Source organism: Diospyros lotus, chromosome 7 (genome assembly GCF_014633365.1).
Source record: "Diospyros lotus cultivar Yz01 chromosome 7, ASM1463336v1, whole genome shotgun sequence".
Lineage (NCBI taxonomy): Eukaryota > Viridiplantae > Streptophyta > Magnoliopsida > Ericales > Ebenaceae > Diospyros > Diospyros lotus.
This window is the reverse complement of record NC_068344.1, coordinates 36,781,271-36,799,613: the sequence shown is the minus strand read 5'-3', so window position 1 is coordinate 36,799,613 and position 18,343 is coordinate 36,781,271. Positions and strand designations below refer to the sequence as shown.

The 18,343-nt window shown below is 36.5% G+C and overlaps 3 protein-coding genes across 4 annotated transcripts; 1 reads left to right on the top strand and 2 right to left on the bottom strand.

Moving 5' to 3' along the window:
- Window positions 1-2,447: 2,447 nt before the first annotated feature.
- On the top strand, window positions 2,448-10,495 carry LOC127806621 (glutathione hydrolase 3). The gene is given in 9 exon segments (XM_052344018.1): window positions 2,448-2,631; window positions 4,203-4,528; window positions 7,998-8,066; window positions 8,068-8,469; window positions 8,471-8,518; window positions 8,921-9,156; window positions 9,252-9,516; window positions 9,761-9,898; window positions 9,993-10,495. Coding segments are annotated over 9 exon segments (1,875 nt in total). The 5' UTR covers window positions 2,448-2,516; the 3' UTR covers window positions 10,269-10,495.
- An 83-nt stretch (window positions 10,496-10,578) lies between these two features.
- Window positions 10,579-13,181, bottom strand: LOC127806622 (AP-4 complex subunit sigma). 2 transcript variants are annotated; one of them, XM_052344019.1, is made up of 4 exons: window positions 12,814-13,179; window positions 11,921-12,007; window positions 11,008-11,076; window positions 10,579-10,933 (listed from the first exon to the last, which is right to left on the bottom strand). In XM_052344019.1, the coding sequence occupies exons 1-4, from the start codon at window positions 12,952-12,954 to the stop codon at window positions 10,799-10,801; spliced, it is 432 nt and encodes a 143-aa protein (XP_052199979.1). In that variant the 5' UTR covers window positions 12,955-13,179; the 3' UTR covers window positions 10,579-10,798. The 2 variants fall into 2 exon arrangements, with proteins under 2 accessions (XP_052199979.1, XP_052199980.1); XM_052344020.1 differs by lacking the exon at window positions 11,008-11,076 and having other exon boundaries at window positions 12,814-13,181.
- A 698-nt stretch (window positions 13,182-13,879) lies between these two features.
- LOC127806585 (nudix hydrolase 8-like) lies at window positions 13,880-16,432 on the bottom strand. The gene is made up of 8 exons (XM_052343966.1): window positions 16,280-16,432; window positions 15,967-16,208; window positions 15,681-15,884; window positions 15,492-15,566; window positions 15,302-15,352; window positions 15,163-15,197; window positions 14,919-15,027; window positions 13,880-14,193 (listed from the first exon to the last, which is right to left on the bottom strand). Exons 1-8 carry the CDS (start codon window positions 16,383-16,385, stop codon window positions 13,984-13,986), a joined length of 1,032 nt encoding a protein of 343 aa, XP_052199926.1. The 5' UTR covers window positions 16,386-16,432; the 3' UTR covers window positions 13,880-13,983.
- Window positions 16,433-18,343: the final 1,911 nt, after the last annotated feature.

Genomic DNA, 18,343 nt, shown 5'->3' with positions numbered 1-18,343 from the left:
AATTTTAAAGACAAAAGTTGAAATGGTCACGTGACTTTTTTTGTAAAGACAAATGTTAGTCACGTGACCATTTTAAACATTTTTTAAAAATGGGTCATTTTTGTTGAATCTAAAAATTGTTTAGTATAATTTATCTTTAAAAAATATTTAAAATGGTGACCCATTTTGAGAAATAAAAATAAAATATCATTGTTGTGTTCAAGAAAATAGATCTATGTCCAAACATAGGCCCAAACTCAATTTCTTTTTTTTCAAAAATCGAAATAAAAATTCACAAAAACAAGTCACAAGTGTAAGAAATGGGTTAATTATATCAATAATCACTCAACTTTGTATTCTGTTACTATTTGATCACTGAATTTAAAATATTACCTGTTAGTCACTAATTTCTTAAAATTATTACTTCTTAGTTATTGAACTTTAAAATATTACCTACTAGTTATTAATATTTTAAAATTATTTCTTACCCATTACTTGTTAGTCACTAAACTTTAAATTCACAAGTGATAGATGAGCAATAATTTTGAAATATTAGTGACTAGTAAGTAATATTTTAAAGTTCAGTAAGTAAGTAGTAACAGTTTTGAAATATTAGTGACTAATAGATAACATTTTAAAATTCAGTGACCAGACACTAATAAAATGTAAAATTGAATGATTATTAATGTAATTAATCTGATAAGAAATCATCGGATAACTAAGACTAAAGGACATTAGATTGAGGGATTGGAAAATTCACAAGAGACACAAAGGTGATTCATTGAATTAGAAAAAAAGGATTAATAAATAATCAAATATTGACGAATTTCTCACGTAAAGAAGAGGAATAGAGGAGAAACAAAAAAGTAAAGATATTTTTGTTATATTAAAATTTTTAATATATGTAAAATAATATATAGTGAAAAGTGTAATTAGAGTTATAAAATTAAAAAAAAATATTATTTTTCAAATATTAATTATATTTCTCTTTTGATCAAAATTTAAAAATATTTTAAATATCTTTTCAACCTTATCTTTTTCTACGTCACCTCACCGTCTTGTAAAATGCTAAATCATAATTGCCCCCTGAGAGTCGTGTCCGTTCCGTGCGGGTAACTTCCAAAGCACAATATTCCACAAGCAGGGAGGGGGGGGTGAATATAGAATTTTGAATAGAATACTCAGCAAAGCAAGTGATTGGCGTGCGACGACAATTCACCCACCAATGCAGCCAATCCCATTGCCCGAAGGAAAAGCAAGCACCTGCCACTGCCAGCCAGCCAGCCGGGATGGCTTCAGATTGGGCCCCACCTACTTACTTTTCTTTCTCCCAAATCAAATTCCCCACAGCTTCTTCCTTTCAACGTTCCAAATTACATTTTTTATATTATATTAATATAAATGTATAATATATTAATTAACTAGTGTTATTAAAAGTGCTAGAATCAAATATTTAAATAATATTTTTAGATAATTAATGTAAATACAATTTTTTTAAAAAAAATTAATTAAAAAAATCAATAAATATCTACTGCCTAAAGGTAAGACATATCTCGAATTTTATAATTAAAAAAATATAAAAAAAATCTAAATTACTAATATATATATATATACATGCATGTGTAATCCATCTAATGTTAATAATAAATATGCACATTTAGTATTCATTTCTCTAAGTATTGTTTAAGTTTTTGACTCGAGTATTAATAATTGTGCTGTTAACGTCTGGTCAGATCTAGGTTAAGACATAAGTCATTAAAGACATACCAAGAAAAGATGAGAGATATTGGAGGAAAGAGATCACAAACATCGACGGAACAAGGTGGCGAACGTCGACAAAAATTGCAAGACTAGGAAATGCGATCGCCAATGAGAGAAAAGAAACCAAGAGCAAGAGACCATAAACACACAATTGCCGATCAGATGGTGGTAACACGACTTTATGCTTGCACAAGACGACTAGAGAAAGAGAGAGCTACGATAAATTATGTTGTTGTCGCTCATCGTCAATCATATTTTTTGTTATTCATTAAAAGAAACACTTAAAGTGTAAAGCATATTCAATATTCGAATCACCATTTAATGTGAAAATTGCTATTACTCTTCTTGAAATAATATAATTTCGAGTTTTTTTTAAACTTGATTCGATTCTAATTTTATTTTTTAATCTAATTAGTTTCGAATGGAGTTTGAATTAGACCGAGAATTTCAGACAGAATATTTGACATTGACTTTTACGTACAAGAGGAAATTATGTTAGTCAAATTTGAAATCAATTCAGATTTCCAGACAAAATAATGGTTCATTTTGAGTCCAAATTTACGAAAAAGCCCCAAATGAATGGATGATCGCTTATATATTACATAGTGAAATGATAAAATGCTTTGATACATTAATGTGTAAACATTTGAAAAATATTATAACTTAGTATTTAAATAGTAATATATATATATATAAATGTATATATAGACAAATAAAAAGGCCAATCCATCATCAACTACCTTACCCAACTCATCTCTCTCCCTGTGTGTGGGAGGATGATGGGGAAACAAGGCATTGAAGCTCCGCTTTTGGCGCAGGACAGGCAGGCCATTAGGAAGCGGTGGCTCAGAGCTCTGTTGCTTCTTCTTCAATTCATCGCCATAGCTTGCTGTGAGCTCTCTCTCTCTCTCTCTCTCTCTGTGGTTTGACTTGATTTTATTCTCTCCTCTTGTGTATCAGTTGATTGGGTAGAGACCTGTTTGGATTCCGGACGATTTCAGTCTGTTTTCCCTTACTGAAAATCCCAGTTTGGATTTTCTCTTCCGTCTTCTATATTGGGTTTGATCATATGGTAAAAAATGTTAGGTCTAACAGAAGTTGAACTAATTAAAAGGTGAGTTGGGAGAAGATGAACTCAACGGAGAATGTAATTTGAAGAGGCAGATACGGGACAGGTGAATGCCTCTGTTCAATTTTCCAAATCCAAGTTAATTCAGTAGTGGATTGGTTTTGCTTCCATTTTGGTCCCAGAATCCAAATTTTTCTTTCTAATTCGTTCATTTCCTTAATCTATTACCTGGACCAATTTCACTGTTTGAAGTTGTGTGAGAATTCAGAGAGAACTGCTTTCTAGCCCTTCAAACTCAATTCATTCAGCAAGCAAAAAGATTGTTGGGGTTTCCTGAACTTCAACTATGTTTTATCTCCTCTCTCTATATAGTGATTTTGTTCCAGATTGGATACAGTTTAGCTCACCTACATGAAGGTTACTTCATTTACTGCATTTTGACCACGTATCATCACATATGCTGCCTTTGTCTTCGTGGAAATAATTTTCTGTTGAAGATTGCTAAAATGTGCGCCCTTCTTGAAACCCAAATATATGGAATGTAAGTTTAGGGAAAATATGTGTGGATATGACATGGTGAGACTTGGAAATCATGTAAGATCAATTTAGATATCTCGAATCAAATATTCAAAATGGTTGAAAAATTAATGAGAATATTCCCATAGAATATGATGGGTTAATAGAAAAGTGTTTGCGTTGTATGGCACAAATGTTGGGTAGTAAAACACCAACATGTGCAAAATATGTGCATAACAATAATGAGGATGCTAAAATGGATGTGTGGCCACACAAGAGAAAATAGAATTAAAAATAAAGTTATTTGTGATGAGGTTAGAATGGCTCCTATTAAAGGTTAGAGGCACAAAACATGATCAAGCTGTTTTGGTCATATAAGGAGAAAACACATAAAGGTTTATGTGAGGAGACTGAATGGAACGTAAATTTTTTTAACAAAAGAGGTAAAGAAGACCAAGAAAAACTTAATGGAAAATTCTGTATGATATGAGTTATGAGGGTTTACTAGAAGATGACCATAAATAGAGATGGGTTGCTGAAGTAGAATTTATATAATTGACTCCACCTAGTAGAATTAAGGTTTGATATTGTTATAACCTTTTATATATCTGCATGTTTATGTATATCTTAAGACAATTCATATTTATCTCTTTTACACACAATTTTCTTCCATATTCTCTTCAATCCTTTGTGTTACCAAATCCAACCAATATGTTGTTATTGTTGTTGTTTCTTTCACACGCACACAGAAAGTCTTCTCATTTGGGTGTTACTGTTTCTCATCTTGTGCTGACTATCCTAACTGAAACTTTGTTTTGCCTTTCATTGTTTGTCCTCATTGGACCAATTTAATCTTACACTTATGTCCGTGTTCTAGTTGTTAGCATTTCACTAGTTGGCAGCAAGGGTTTCTGGGAATTGAGAGCGAACAAGTATGATAAGATTGGAGAGGCTGACATTATCGAGTCAGATGAGGCGGTTGTTGCAGCTGATGATGGTCGTTGCTCCGAAATTGGCGCATCTATGCTTAGACAGGGTGGGCATGCTGTTGATGCTGCAGTCGCAACCTCCTTGTGCCTTGGTGTGGTCAATCCAATGGCTAGTGGAATAGGAGGTGGAGCTTTCATGCTTGTTCGATCTTCATCAACAACACAAACTGAAGCATATGATATGAGGGAAACTGCTCCCTTAGCTTCCTCGCAGGTCTGAAACTCTTCTCAATTAAATAGCTAAATGACGTCTCACCAGAATCAAGTCACACAATCCAGTATGTCCCTGAGTTCCATCTGTCACAACGTTCAAAATAAAATAAAACAAACAACATATCTACCCTTTATCCCACTATGTAGGGGTCGGCTACATGAATTCTAGACTTCCATATATTTCTGTCTTTTGTCATATCTTCATTGAGGTCCATACACTTCATATCAAACTTTAATGTTCTCTCCTAAAGTCTTCTTGGGTCTGTCTCTACCTCTTTTTTTGACCAATTGTTCCATTTCATCAACTCTCCTCATATGAGTGTCTCTTGGTCTCCTTCTCATATGACCAAACCATCTTAGTCTAGTCTCTCTCATCTTCTCCTCTATTGGCATTACTCTTACTTTATTACGAATAACTTCATTTCTAATTTTATCTTTTCTTGTATGGCTGCACATCCATCTTAACATCCTCATCTTCGCTACGCTCGTCTTTTGCTTATAATGGTATTTGATTGCCCAACATTCTGAGCCGTACAACAAGACTGGTCTTATAGCTGTCCTATAGAATTTTCCTTTCAATTTTAATGGGATTTTACTATCACATAACACCCCCAATGCATTTCTTCATTTTAGCCAACCTGCTTTAATTCTATATGTGACATCCTCGTGAATTTCTTCATCTTTTTGAATCACTGATCCCAAATATCGAAAGTAGTCTTTTCTTTACAAGATTTGGTCTTCCAATTTTATTATAACATCCTCCACTTTTGTATTTTTACTAAATTTACATTATATATATTCTGTTTTCTTTTTGCTTAATTTAAATCCCTTAGATTCTAAATTGTTTCTCCATAACTCAATCTTAGTGTTCACTCCTTCTTTTGTTTCATCCACCAACACTATGTCGTCTGCAAATAGCATATACCATGGCACCTTTGTCTGAATATCTTTAGTGAGTTCATCCATAACTAAAGCAAATAAGTATGGACTTAGTGCAGAACCTTGATGCAATCCTATTGTAATTTTAAACGGTTCAGTATCCCCTGCGCATGTTCTGACCCTTGTCTCTGCACCGTGATATATATTCTTAAGGGCTTGTATATAGGCTATTCGGACTCCTTTCTTCTCTAAAACTCTCCATAATACTTCTCTAGGGACCTTATCATAGGCATTTTCTAGATCTATAAACACCATATGTAGGTCCTTTTGATGATCCCGATACCTTTCCATTAGGCGCCTTAGTAGGTATATAGCTTCCATTGTTGACCTACCAGGCATGAAACCAAACTGATTTTCCGAGACCTCTGTTTCTTTTCTGAGCCTATGCTCTATTACTCTCTCCCAGAGTTTCATGATATAGCTCATTAACTTAATTTCTCTGTAATTTTCATAGTTTTGAATATCTCCTTTGTTCTTATATATAGGGACCAAAGTACTATTCCTCCACTCATTTGGCATCTTTTTTGATTTAAAGATCGTGTTAAATAATTTCGTTAGCCAGGAGATACCCTCTTCTCCCATGCATTTCCATGCTTCTATTGGTATATTATCCGGTCCTACCGCCTTATGATTTTTCATCTTTTTTAATGCTTGCCTTATTTTAGTTGAACTTATGCGTCGATAAAATGTATAGTTCACGTTCGCTTCGGAGTTATTAAGATGTCCCAACCTAACTCTTGTGTTGCCATCATCATTGAATAATTTTGTAAAATACTCCTTCCATCTCTCCTTAATCGCTCCCCCATTCACTAATACATTTTGATTTTCATCTTTTATGCATTTCACTTGATTTAAATCTCTTGTTTTTCTTTCTCTTGCTTTAGCTAGTTTATATATATTCCTTTCTCCATCTTTTGTATCAAGTCGTTTATATAGATTCTCATATGCTTTTGACCTTGCTTCACTAACAGTTCTTTTTGCTGTCTTTTTTGATTATTTATAATTTTTTTGATTTTCTTCATTGTTGCACTGATACACAGCCTTATAGAAATTTTTCTTAATTTTAATTTTCAATTGTATCTCTTCATTCCACCACCAAGACTCTTTATGATTAGGGGCTCTACCATTTGTCTCTCCAAGTACTACCTTTGTTGTGCTTCTCAGGGCATTAGCCATTTCTTTCCACATTTGGTTTGTTTGTCCTTCTCCATTCCATTTTCTTCTATCCCTTAATTTTTTTTTGAAGATTAGTTGTTTCTCCCCTTTTAAATCCAACCACCCGATTTTTGGATTTTGTTTTATGTGATTTTTTCTCTTCCAATTTCTTACTTAGACGTCAAGTACTAAAAGTCTATGTTGAGTAGTCAAACACTCTTCCGGTATCACCTTATAATCCCTACAACACACCCGATCCTCTTGTCTCATGAGGAAGTAATCTATTTGGGTACTTGATGTGCCATTTTTATATATGATTAAGTGTTTGTTCCGTTTTTTGAACCTAGTATTGGTTATGATGAGTTCACATGCTATTGCAAAATCTAGAATAGACTTACCCTCATTATTAATTTTCCCGAATCCATACCCTCCATGTACCTCTCTATAGTCGTTTCTGTCTCTACCCACGTGACCATTTAAGTCACCTCCTATAATCACTTTCTCTCCTCTTGGTATCATTTGTACGAGTCTCCCTAGGTCCTCCCAAAATTTTGCTTTTATCTCCCCATCTAATCCCGCTTGTGGTGCATATGTACTAAAAATATTCATAGTCATTCTTTCTAGAATAACCTTCATCATAATAATCCTATCCCCTATTCTCTTTACATCCACTACCTCATCTACTAAGCTTTTATCCATAATAATCCCCACTCCATTTTTCGCTCGATCATTTCCTATGTACCATATTTTATATCCAGTTTCTAACAAAGTTTTTGTTTTTTTTCCTACCCATCTCGTCTCTTGAAGGCACATAATATTAATCTTTTTCCTAATCATCACATCTATCACTTCCATAGCTTTGCCTGTTAATGTTCTTATGTTCCACGACCCAATCTTTAATCTATGATTTTGTTTTTGGCTTTGACTTTGAATTTGATTTTGTTTTTGATTTTGATTTTGGACTAACTTCTTTACCCACATCCGTCCAAGTAAATGCGGGAACTCTTGCTCATTTGTCACTACATCCGGGCGTTGATGCAGCAGTCCTAGCTCACTTGACACTATACGCGGGCAGTGTAGCGCGTCGCTATGAAGGGTTACGCCCACGCCCTAAACGATTTTTCATAAATTGTCTAGAGTTCAGGTTTTGGATCCGACTAAGTTTTACGTTGGCTGTCAGGCTACCTAACATAACCCTCCTCCTTTATCTGGGCTTGGAACCGACAGTAGATAACATTCTAGGCGGAGTTGTTCAAAATAAAATAAATAGAAAAAAAAAAAAAGATCCAGGACATTGAATGGTTACATAACAGAATTCTGAGTTGTGTTCAAATGGCCATCTATGTTGCTTAATTATGACATCAATCTGGTTACAGGACATGTATGCAAACAATTCTGCGGCAAAGTATTCAGGTCCATTGTCGATAGCTGTTCCCGGTGAGTTGGGCTGGCCTTCATGAAGCTTGGTCGAAATATGGAAGACTGCCATGGAGGATCTTGTTCCAACCAGCCATTAGACTTGCTAAGGATGGATTTGTTGTTGCTCCATATCTTGCATTAGCCATTGCCAGCAATGCAAAAACGATTCTTACTGACCCTGGCTTAAAACAAGTGTTTGCACCAAATGGGAACTTGTTACAAGCTGGTGAGAGATGCTACAATGTGGAACTTGCGAGGAGCTTGGAGGCAGTAGCCGAGCATGGACCGCAAGCTTTCTACAATGGAACAGTCGGTGAAAAGTTAATTAAAGATGTGAGAAAGGCTGGTGGGATTATGACAATGGAGGACTTGAGGAACTACCAAGTAGACATAACAGATGCAATCGCTGTGAATACAATGGGGTACACCTATCTTAGGAATGCCACCGCCATCAAGTGGAACGCTTGGGCTTTCTCTGGTGGGTTCTTTTCCCTGTCTTCAGTATTAAACACTATTTTAAGACATGAAAATACTGTGCATAAGACTGTCGACAGCAGCAACTTAAAAGGAGAAATTGTCAAAAGCTGAGTAAATCTGGTTGAGTGTTTTACAGAAAGCTGAACTCTAAGAGTTAGGTTGACTAGTTAGATAAGTAAGATCAAAACCTAGGCACTAAGAGTCAAGTGATTCCCTTGCGACTTCTCCTAGAAGAATGTCGTGGGATTTGTGTTAGGCCGGTAAATCCTAGGCGCAACAGGGCTTGGTTATCAGAGCAATATGTTAATTTTGCCATGATATATGCTGCATTGAACTATAGTATCCCAATACAATCTTACTGTAACATGCATGGAATTTATGTGTGAGCATCTGTGAAACACAGGTCCTAAACATATTTGACAGCTACAGAAGTCCTGATGCGGCAGCAGGATCTCTAGGCCTACACCGCCTGATTGAAGCATTGAAGCACATGTTTGCTGTCCGGATGAACCTAGGCGATCCCAACTTCGTAAATATTAGTAATACTATATCTGACATGCTTTCTCCCTCTTTTGCTAAGAAACTTCAGCAAAAAATATTCGACAACACCACATTTCCTCCTGAATACTACATGTACAGGTTAAATCATCATTCTTTTTCCTTTCAATTTGAAGAACTTCAGTACTAGTTGCTGCTATAATCATTACTGAAAACTTTTGGTTCTCGATTTCCAGTTGGAGCCAGCTTAGAGATCACGGCACCAGCCATTTATGCATTGTAGATGCAGATCGCAATGCTGTATCAGTGACTACAACAATAAATTATGGTTTTGGTGCCGGGCTGCTCTCACCCTCTACTGGCATCATTCTGAATAATGAGATGGGCGACTTCTCAACACCAACAGAAACATCGCCTGACATCCTACCACCTGCCCCGACTAACTTTATCAGCCCGAACAAGAGACCCTTATCCTCCATGACCCCAATCATCGTTCTCAAGGTACAAGAACACTGCACTTTCTTTCCCTTAGCAAAATCTTTACCTTTCCTTGTTCTCAATTAGTAAATGTAGACCTGTAGAACAACATTCCAATCCATTATTCTACTACGTGGAGTCAACTACATAAATTCTACCTCGTCCTTGTACCTATATGAGGTTTTCCCTCGAAGTTCTCTCTTGTTGCCATGTATATCTTGGTTACTGCACTCTTTCAGAGCTTATTCTTCCCTTCCAATGCTTGCAGGACAATCAGTTGGTTGGGGTTATAGGCGGCAGTGGCGGCATGTCCATAATTCCGGCAGTGGTCCAGGTTTTCATTAACCACTTCATCTTGGGGATGGAACCTTTGGCTGCTGTTCAGAATCCAAGAGTCTACCACAAGGTTCCTGCCTTCTTCTGTTCATCACAACCCTCTATTTCCTAAATCTTTAACCAGTAACTTATTGATGTGACCTTGAATTCGTAATCTTCTGCAGTTGATTCCAAATGAAGTCCTGTACGAAAACTGGACTGTCATCAATGGCGACCACATCGAGCTCGCTGAGAAGAAGAAGGAGTTCTTAAGAGAAAGAGGCCATCATCTCCGGGCAAGATCTGGTGGAGCTATCTGCCAGCTTGTGGTTCAAACTTTTGACAAGGCCATGAACTTGATGGGGAGAAAACACGGACGAGCTTCTGCCACAGAAGTCTTTCATGGAACACTTACTGCTGTCAGTGATCCCAGGAAAGATGGGAGGCCTGCAGCTGTCTGATTGATCCTTTCTTGCTCTGTTCAAATTGGTGGATTCATAGAATTATTATTTGGAATTGGGTGGATCTCTTTAAGTTAGTTCTGTTGTAATGTATTATTGTTTATTTGGACAAGATTTAGACATTCTTCCCCCCCCCCCCCCCCCCCCCGGCGCCCATTTTGTAACTATTGGAGACCACTTATACTACCACTTGATGGAAACATGATCTGCATCACAAATCAGCTCTACACTTTCTTAGCATCTGATTATGGCTGAACTCAATTACATCTCAAGCTCAGAATTTTCATCGGATCCATGGCATCATAACAGAGACAAACAAGCAAATTTAATAATTTCTCAAAAAACATAAATCATGTAACAAAATTAATCAAACATTCGATCCAATCCGTTTGGTTGAACACACTATATATATCTGCACTGCCTGTTGAGAGTAGTCGATAAGAACAATACAAAAAACAGCTCCTTTTAGATGGGAAAGAAAAGGTGCTAAAACAAATGGATTCCGCATGCTCAGAGCATTGAAGGTTTGGTTATGAAGATTTGTCCATCAGCTGGATCGGCGACAGAATGTTGGACTTGCTTGTCTCGACGATACATCCATTCATGACCATTTCTTCCAGCATGAAATGTGCTTTCTCTAGATGGAACATGATGTCCAGCTCACACTGCAATTTTTTACAAGGGATTAAGATCGACCAAAGGGTCACAGAAGTTACTTTAAGTTCATCTTAAGACTCACCACATTGCCAAAATGGCGATCCATGGTTTCAACTAAGAGGTGTATGAATTCCAGAATAGCAAGCTCATTCTGCAATATACAAGATAGTGCAAAGAGAGCACAACTTATTGGATAGAAATAAATTCTATATGCTAGCTCGAGAATGAGAATAACAAACATATCAATAATAAACAGAGCATAATTCCGGGGCATGCCAACCCTCCATTTGAAACTAGAATTTCTCAACAAAAAGGATAATGAAAAGCAAATGAAATTGCTTATCCATGTGCATTTTTATTTATTTATTTATTTATTTTTACCTTTTCCCATTCATGCAAGTGCATTTTCACATGCATATAACACATTTATTTTTCTTTTCCTCACCTTGCCTCCGACAAATCAACCTAGTTCCAAACATAATGTAAACAGATTTAGAAGAGCTCATTTAAGATCCTAGTCTCCCACAGCTAGAACTAGACCCCTCCGCAGTTGACACATTCTAAGGATTGTCTCATGAGTATTATGATAACTCTTAGAACTCTATGCCACTAAATACCCATTCTAAGCTTCTAAAATTGTTGCTTGATGCTATGGATTCTTTCTCATGGAGATAAAAGTTGACATATAAACCACAGAAAAAACTTCAAATGATATCTAAATGCAACAAGTATCGGATTTTCCTGTCAATTTTTTAAGTAAGACTGGCAGAGAGGATTAGTTCATCATTATTGTTGGCGTGTGAGGTACAAGCACTTTCACATAGGCATGACAAGTTAGCAATGTTTGCATGCAAGGAGATCTAGAAACATATAGCACAGAAAACATAAATCCTTAACGAACCAAGGGCTTGTAAAAATGACATATTTGTCATGCTTACTCTTCCACACAAAAAGTGCAACCTCTCTAGGATGGAAGAGAGCGAAAAAATACTTACTTCTTCATTGTCGACGCCAACCAAGAAAAATAGCGATGCATAGCGCCTGTATACGATTTTGTATGTCCGATGCTCGACAAAGGAACACTGTTTTTATTTATCAAAATGTATCAGTCATGGAATCTGTATTATCAGCTTAAGTACAACAGAGCATGGCAGAAGCAACAAATCAATTCAAAAAACCAAAGTTAAAGAAATTCAATTGTCCTAATGATCAAGCTAATGAACAATGATTTTGGCCCAAAACAAATTTCTAAGAATTAATATTAATAAGTCAACTAACACAAAGGACCACACAGCACAGTGGGGGAGGCAGAGAAATGAACAGAAATAACTTTTCTTAGATTTTATTTTCATTAGGTTAGGATTTTGCAGCTACCTAACTAAGACAATAAATGTTCAAACTTTTCAATTAAAAAAATCAGAAACAAGTGCTTCTAATGCAACATAAGCATATCAATAAATATTAATAGCACAGAGAACAAAGGCCTCAATTAGGCCACATCAATTTAGTTCATACAATTCATTTCGGTCCTAGGGTTTCGAACACAGAAGGTTGAAGCTGGCAAATTCAGAAACTCTTACACGAACAAGCTTGTCAAGGCAGGCTCAAATCTGCTCATGGATCACATCCATGTAGCCTTAGGGTCTCAAAGTAAAACCAAAATAAATGAATAAAAAATAAAAACCCCAATTGCTCGAAAACCACAACCAAGAAAAGATTAAACCCAGACCGTCAGCAAGTAAATTACTTCAAAATCCGAGAACTTAGCGTTCGAAACTATCTCAATTTGCAAGCAGTTTAACGAACTACAATCGATCCCCGGGGGGGGGGGGGGGGGTGGGGGGGGGGGAGAGAGAGAGATGGCAATTGTGAATTAGGGTTAAAGTACCTGTTGTTCGGTGCGGGCGAGACATTTACGAACGATTTCGCCCTCAAGAGCTCGTCTTTCCTCGATAGTAAGGTACTCGTAGTACTGGGCGAGGCGGGTTTGGCCTTGCTTGTTCACCATCAATATGAATCTGATCCCCATCTTCTTCCCCTTCCCAAATCCAAGATCCAGAAGATCCCACGACCAGGTGTTCTCAAAGTAGTGAAGAAGAATCAATGTGAATCAGGCACCGGCGTCTGGGACGAGAGTCAGAGGCCGGAGGACAAGCCGACGGCAGGCGGCTTCTGGCCGGGGAAGGAGAGGAGAAGGAGACACAGGCAAGAGAGGGAGAGCAACAGGCGGAGGAGAAGAGGAGGCAGGAGGAAGAAAATAACCGAAGGGTATACTTATATGCAGAGATTTTTAAAGTCGGAAATTAGAGACGGAAAATCACAGATTAGAGACGGAATTTTGAAATTTCTTATCTTTAATTTCGTTTGTAATAATAAAAAAAAACATCGAAAATGACTGAATTTGGAGACAGAAAAACTTTTACTCTGATTAATACAAAATAAAAAAAAACATAAAAACTGACTGAATTTGAAGACAGAAAAACTTTTACTCTGATTATTAGATCAGAGATGAATATTTTAAAAAAATATTTGATATCAAGCAAAATTAAGAGACGAACAAATTTATGTCTTTGATTCTGTCAGTAAAAAAATATTATCAGGGACGGAATTTTTAAGAATAATTAATGATTAATTAACTATTTAAAAAAATATTTTTTACAACTATGCACTCAAAAGTTTAGATATAAATGAAGTTGATTGATAGTTTTAACACTAAATTATCATTTATAGATGTCACACTCATTCATACATAAAAGCCTAGTTTAGTTTTTAAATTTTTTTGTGACTTATCACTTTAGTCTTTAAATTCTTTATTATCAACTTAAATGCACCCATGTATTCTACAAACTAATTATCCATTTTAATCCTGTGTCTAATGTTCGTTAAATTTGTTGATTAACGACTCATTAGTCATAGAATTAAAGAAACCCAATTTATAAACTAAAAGGGTGTGTTTAAAGTTTAATGCCGCATTTGAGCTAATAAAAAAAAGTTTAAGAAAAGTGACAAATTAATACAAGTAATTTCATCCTTACTCCATAATACAAGGCAAATATTCTCAATTACTGGGCAAGAAACAAGGTAAATTCTTGTCACTATAGTACAAGCAGGATGCCAAGTTTCCATCAAATAAAGAGATTAATTGATGGGCAGTGAAGCCACAGTAGTAATGCTCTTCATATGTTGCCTTGCAGACTTCAATTATCCTTCTTGACATTTGATCTTCTCTGTAGAATGGCTGCTCCAACACTTCATCAACAGGCATCCACTGCAACAACAGAGCAAAAAACAAGTCACTAACAATCCATCATATTCATGATACCTGAGATTTAGCTCACTCGGCACGAGTAAGTCTTAATCACGCTCGGCCTTCATCTATTATCCATGCTACCTTGGAGTTTAGTGTTTTATTTGAATTTAACCAGACTTGAATAAGGGGTCCTCTATGAGATCTGATCAGTGCAAGCTTGTGATCATGGATTACTTTCTATAATTTAATGATTTATCATAATCTCATTAAGGTTGGGATAAACCCCTTTTCCTAAATTATAAGAATGCAATTTTAGGAGATAAAGTAGTTTTCCTCAAAATTGTTTAGAATAACTGTTTCTAATTAGTATTGTCTAACAATAAGATCTAATTCTGAACGAATGATAATATCTAAACTACTATAAATAGAGAAAGATCTCTCATTTGAGGTAAATATTCTCAGTTGTGATATTAAGCTTTCTTATTTCCTCTCTATTACTTCATGTCTGACTTAATATCATATCAAAGTGGCTTTCTCAATTAGTCTCCGAATAGTCTCACATTTCTCCTTTGCAATTTGTCAAACTTCAACGATCCAAAGCCGAAGTTTCCTTCCATCTGGTACGCTCTGCATTTTTTAAGTCCTTTTGTTGGGTTTTCAATTGGCTTAGCTTCTATACAAGTATACATGATCGAGGGACATTTGCTTGTCATGAAGATGAGTATATGATCAAGTTCAGGTACCTTGGCAGCTTGAATCTCCTTCTCGTCGATTGTGATATCGAAGGACAATGGCTTAAGCAAGCACACGAACATAAGATCTGACTTCTCAAAGGCCACCAGATGGGCATGCCTGCAAGCATGCAGCTAGGAATGAGTGACTTTGATTCAGTATGCTCTCCTCTGGGAACTAAAACAAATCCATGGGCAGAATATGATTGCCAAAAGAATTCTCAACATATAGGGGTACTTCAATTAGATCTCTTACCTGAAAGCAACCATTTCCAGGAAAGTTGTATCAACCTGGAAAATGAGAAGGAAAATATTGAGGGAAACTTGTAGATCATCATCATCATCATCATAATCATCATCAAAAAGTAATGATTTGTGGTGAAAATAATACTCACACCAGTCTCTTCTTTCACTTCTCTTACAGCTCCGGAGAATATGTCTTCAGACTGAGATGAACCAGAAGAAACACTTAAGTAACTCTTCCAAGCACGGTGGATCATGCATATATGGAACCATTCATCCCGAAAGAAATAACCAAAACGAATCGAATGGGGCCCAACATTAATCGAAACAACGAAAAAATACCTTGTTAATATAACCCGTAGGCAGCTTCCAAACCCCCGAGCAACTGCAAGAGCATTGTTCTTTCACTACAAGGATCTAAATGCCACAACAATCGCAATCAGAAGCATGTTATGTCATTAGCTTCTACTCGAAACTTGAACTAGAGCGTATTACCAACCATTACTAGCCAAAATAAATTGGACTACGTACCTCTCCTCTGTCGTTGATCACAAAACCGGCAATGCCAATTTGATGGGAAGGGCTCGCAGGGAGCGTGCAGGGTTCGCTGGGGATCCAATACGTTAGCACAACATATCCTGGCTCAGCATGATGGTAGCTGAAACCCTCCTGAATTGCTATGGGAACAAGTTCAGCCTGCTCTTGCAGTATCTTGAGCCACACCCCCCTTTTCTCCTGCATACAGTTCACTTCGAATAAGTGCATATTAGCAAGGAACTTACGTGAAGTGGTGGTGTTTGTAGAATGCGAATTCAACCTTCAACTTCCATGTCCCCAGAGAGGCTCGCAGTGCAGATGCAAACGCATTTGCGCTCAAGGGTAAGCTTTCTGGATCGATGACAACCCCTTGGTAGGCATCCTCCCGCGCGCGAAGATGCTCAGCTGTCATGCCGGGGGAGGCTAGGTCTGGAGATACAACGTGACGTCCTTTCTTCAGCACACGGCTTCCCCTAATGCTACACAAACTCGACGAAAGTGGCTTCCATGAATAATTCAAACCTACACAATACACAACTCAGATCATTTTGGTTCCTGCTTGACCGATGAAGTGCAATCATCTCAAGACTTACTCCTTGGAAATCCATGGAGAGGATGATTCTTGGTAATTGATGTCATTGCTGGTGGCTCTAGAGACCATTTGCAGTGTTTGAAAGCTGAACAGTTCAAGGCCTCCATGCTGCTGCTAATACTGCGCTTCTTCTTGGGACAATTGTTACTAAAGCAAGCAATTCCATTACCAAATATATACAAAGGAATGGCATCTTGTAGGGTTCAAGTAGTAGGAGGAATAAGAAGATTACACACTTCTTTGGGTCCTTGGATATCCAATCACAGAATGACCAAATTCCAGAATCAATCGTTCAATTAATGAAGCAGCCACAACTGCAAATTAACTCCAACTGGCCTGCTCATCCATATTCCTAGCATATATTCAAGGAATAAGAAGAGTACAATTGATGTTGCACTCTCCCCTAGTGCAAGAGGTACTGAACGGTGGCTTCTGCATTCATGGACATCGGATGTTCTACGTGCCATACTATGCTCTTCAACCTTGCTCTTTGTTGGGAATATTCTAACTTGATTTAGGAAATTGGCCACTAACACTCCAATTCGTGATCTTGAGATTAGGGTATCATCCAATTGATGTTTTTATTCCTTCTTGGTTGGACCATTCCAACTATCAATAATTGTTCTATTTTTTTCTTTACATTCACGTCTCACTACATTGTCACTATTCGAGTTTCAGTTTCATGAATATTTTTATTATATTTTGAGTTTTTTATTAAATAATTATACGTTTAAAAAATATCTTTTAATTCTGTCCACAAAAATATATATTTTACATTTAAATGATGATTCTGTTTTAGAGTTTTCAATTATATTATTGTAAAAATTAAAGAGATAAATAACATTGTCGATACTTAAATTTTATGTTTCATAAAATATTAGTTTTATACTTTAATTTATTTTAATAAATAACCATTAAATTTTTAATCTTGTTACAATTTTAAGGTTTAAGGTTTTAAGATTTAAAAATTTAGAATTTAAGATTTATGATGTGATAGATATATAAAATAAAACGATTGTTAGAGGTCGTTAATAACTGTCATTGTAAACCTAGTAATGAAAAACCCATCGTGAGTTCTTTTTTCTTCTTCGAAATCATTAGATTTTATAGTAAAATTAAAAATTTAATAATTCTTATAAAATAAATTAAAATACAACGAGATAATTAAAAAAAAAAAAAAAAAACTCATATCGATCAGCAATCGCCATGTATACACAGAGCTGCGTATTCGAGGCTCAGGTTTCTAAGGTCAGTGATTGCATAAACCCTAGCTCAAAATCCAAGTATATGCATCATTGATACATATATGTGTACAGCAAAATTTTTGATTGGTTGATATATATGCCCATTGACTCCCTGTTTCTATCTTTAATTGGTGTTTGGCTGCTGAGAAAATGGCGGAAACGAGAAGAATTGAGTTTTTTGTTGGTTTCAGTTCGTGTCTGGATTATAATTTATTCATGGCTTTTGTGTCGACAATTATGGATTCGGTTATAATCGAATCGAATCGTCCAAAGATTATGAACCGAACCAAATGTAATAATTGAACCGAACCAACCGACCAACCCCAATAAACTGAACTAACCGAAACCGATTTAACCGAAACCTAAATTGTGCTAACCAAATCGAAACTGAAAACCGAACTGGAGACAGACTAACCAAGAGACCGGCTTTGCTGTTGCTGCCAGCCACCTAGCCGGCCAGCGATTCCGATGATCGGAACCGATCATCGGATTCCCCCAACCACGGTGACTCACATATCCAAAAACTAAAAGCATCTAATTGTGAGATTTTAGTAGATCTAGGTTTCAAAATTTCAATGTAAAAGAGAAATAGAGTGCAAACTTACCGAAAAACTATTGACGTAGTCTTCGTCTTCTTCTTTGGCATCGGCGACAAATGGTGGAGGGAGAGAGAACAGATGAAGAGATGACGTTGAAGAGTTTTCGGCCAGTGCCTAATCTACGAAGCATCGAAGAGCCTTCATCTTCGCCTTTGCCTTCGTATTCGCCATCTCCAGATCTGTGAACTCGAATTCGAATCGAAGAGAAGATGAAATGGCGAG

What these genes read in the sequence shown, in the direction of transcription:
- LOC127806622 (XM_052344019.1), bottom strand. Translation starts at nt 12,954, where the DNA reads ATGGGGATCAGATTCATATTGATGGTGAACAAGCAAGGCCAAACCCGC. An exon ending in TTGGCGTCGACAATGAAGAA is followed by an intron (nt 11,077 to 11,920) that starts GTAAGTATTTTT and finishes TGTATATTGCAG; the next exon opens with AATGAGCTTGCTATTCTGGA. An exon ending in ATCGCCATTTTGGCAATGTG is followed by an intron (nt 10,934 to 11,007) that starts GTGAGTCTTAAG and finishes AAAAAATTGCAG; the next exon opens with TGTGAGCTGGACATCATGTT.
- LOC127806585 (XM_052343966.1), bottom strand. Translation starts at nt 16,385, where the DNA reads ATGGAGGCCTTGAACTGTTCAGCTTTCAAACACTGCAAATGGTCTCTA. An exon ending in TCTCCATGGATTTCCAAGGA is followed by an intron (nt 16,209 to 16,279) that starts GTAAGTCTTGAG and finishes TGTATTGTGTAG; the next exon opens with GTTTGAATTATTCATGGAAG. An exon ending in TGATCAACGACAGAGGAGAG is followed by an intron (nt 15,567 to 15,680) that starts GTACGTAGTCCA and finishes TGTGGCATTTAG; the next exon opens with ATCCTTGTAGTGAAAGAACA.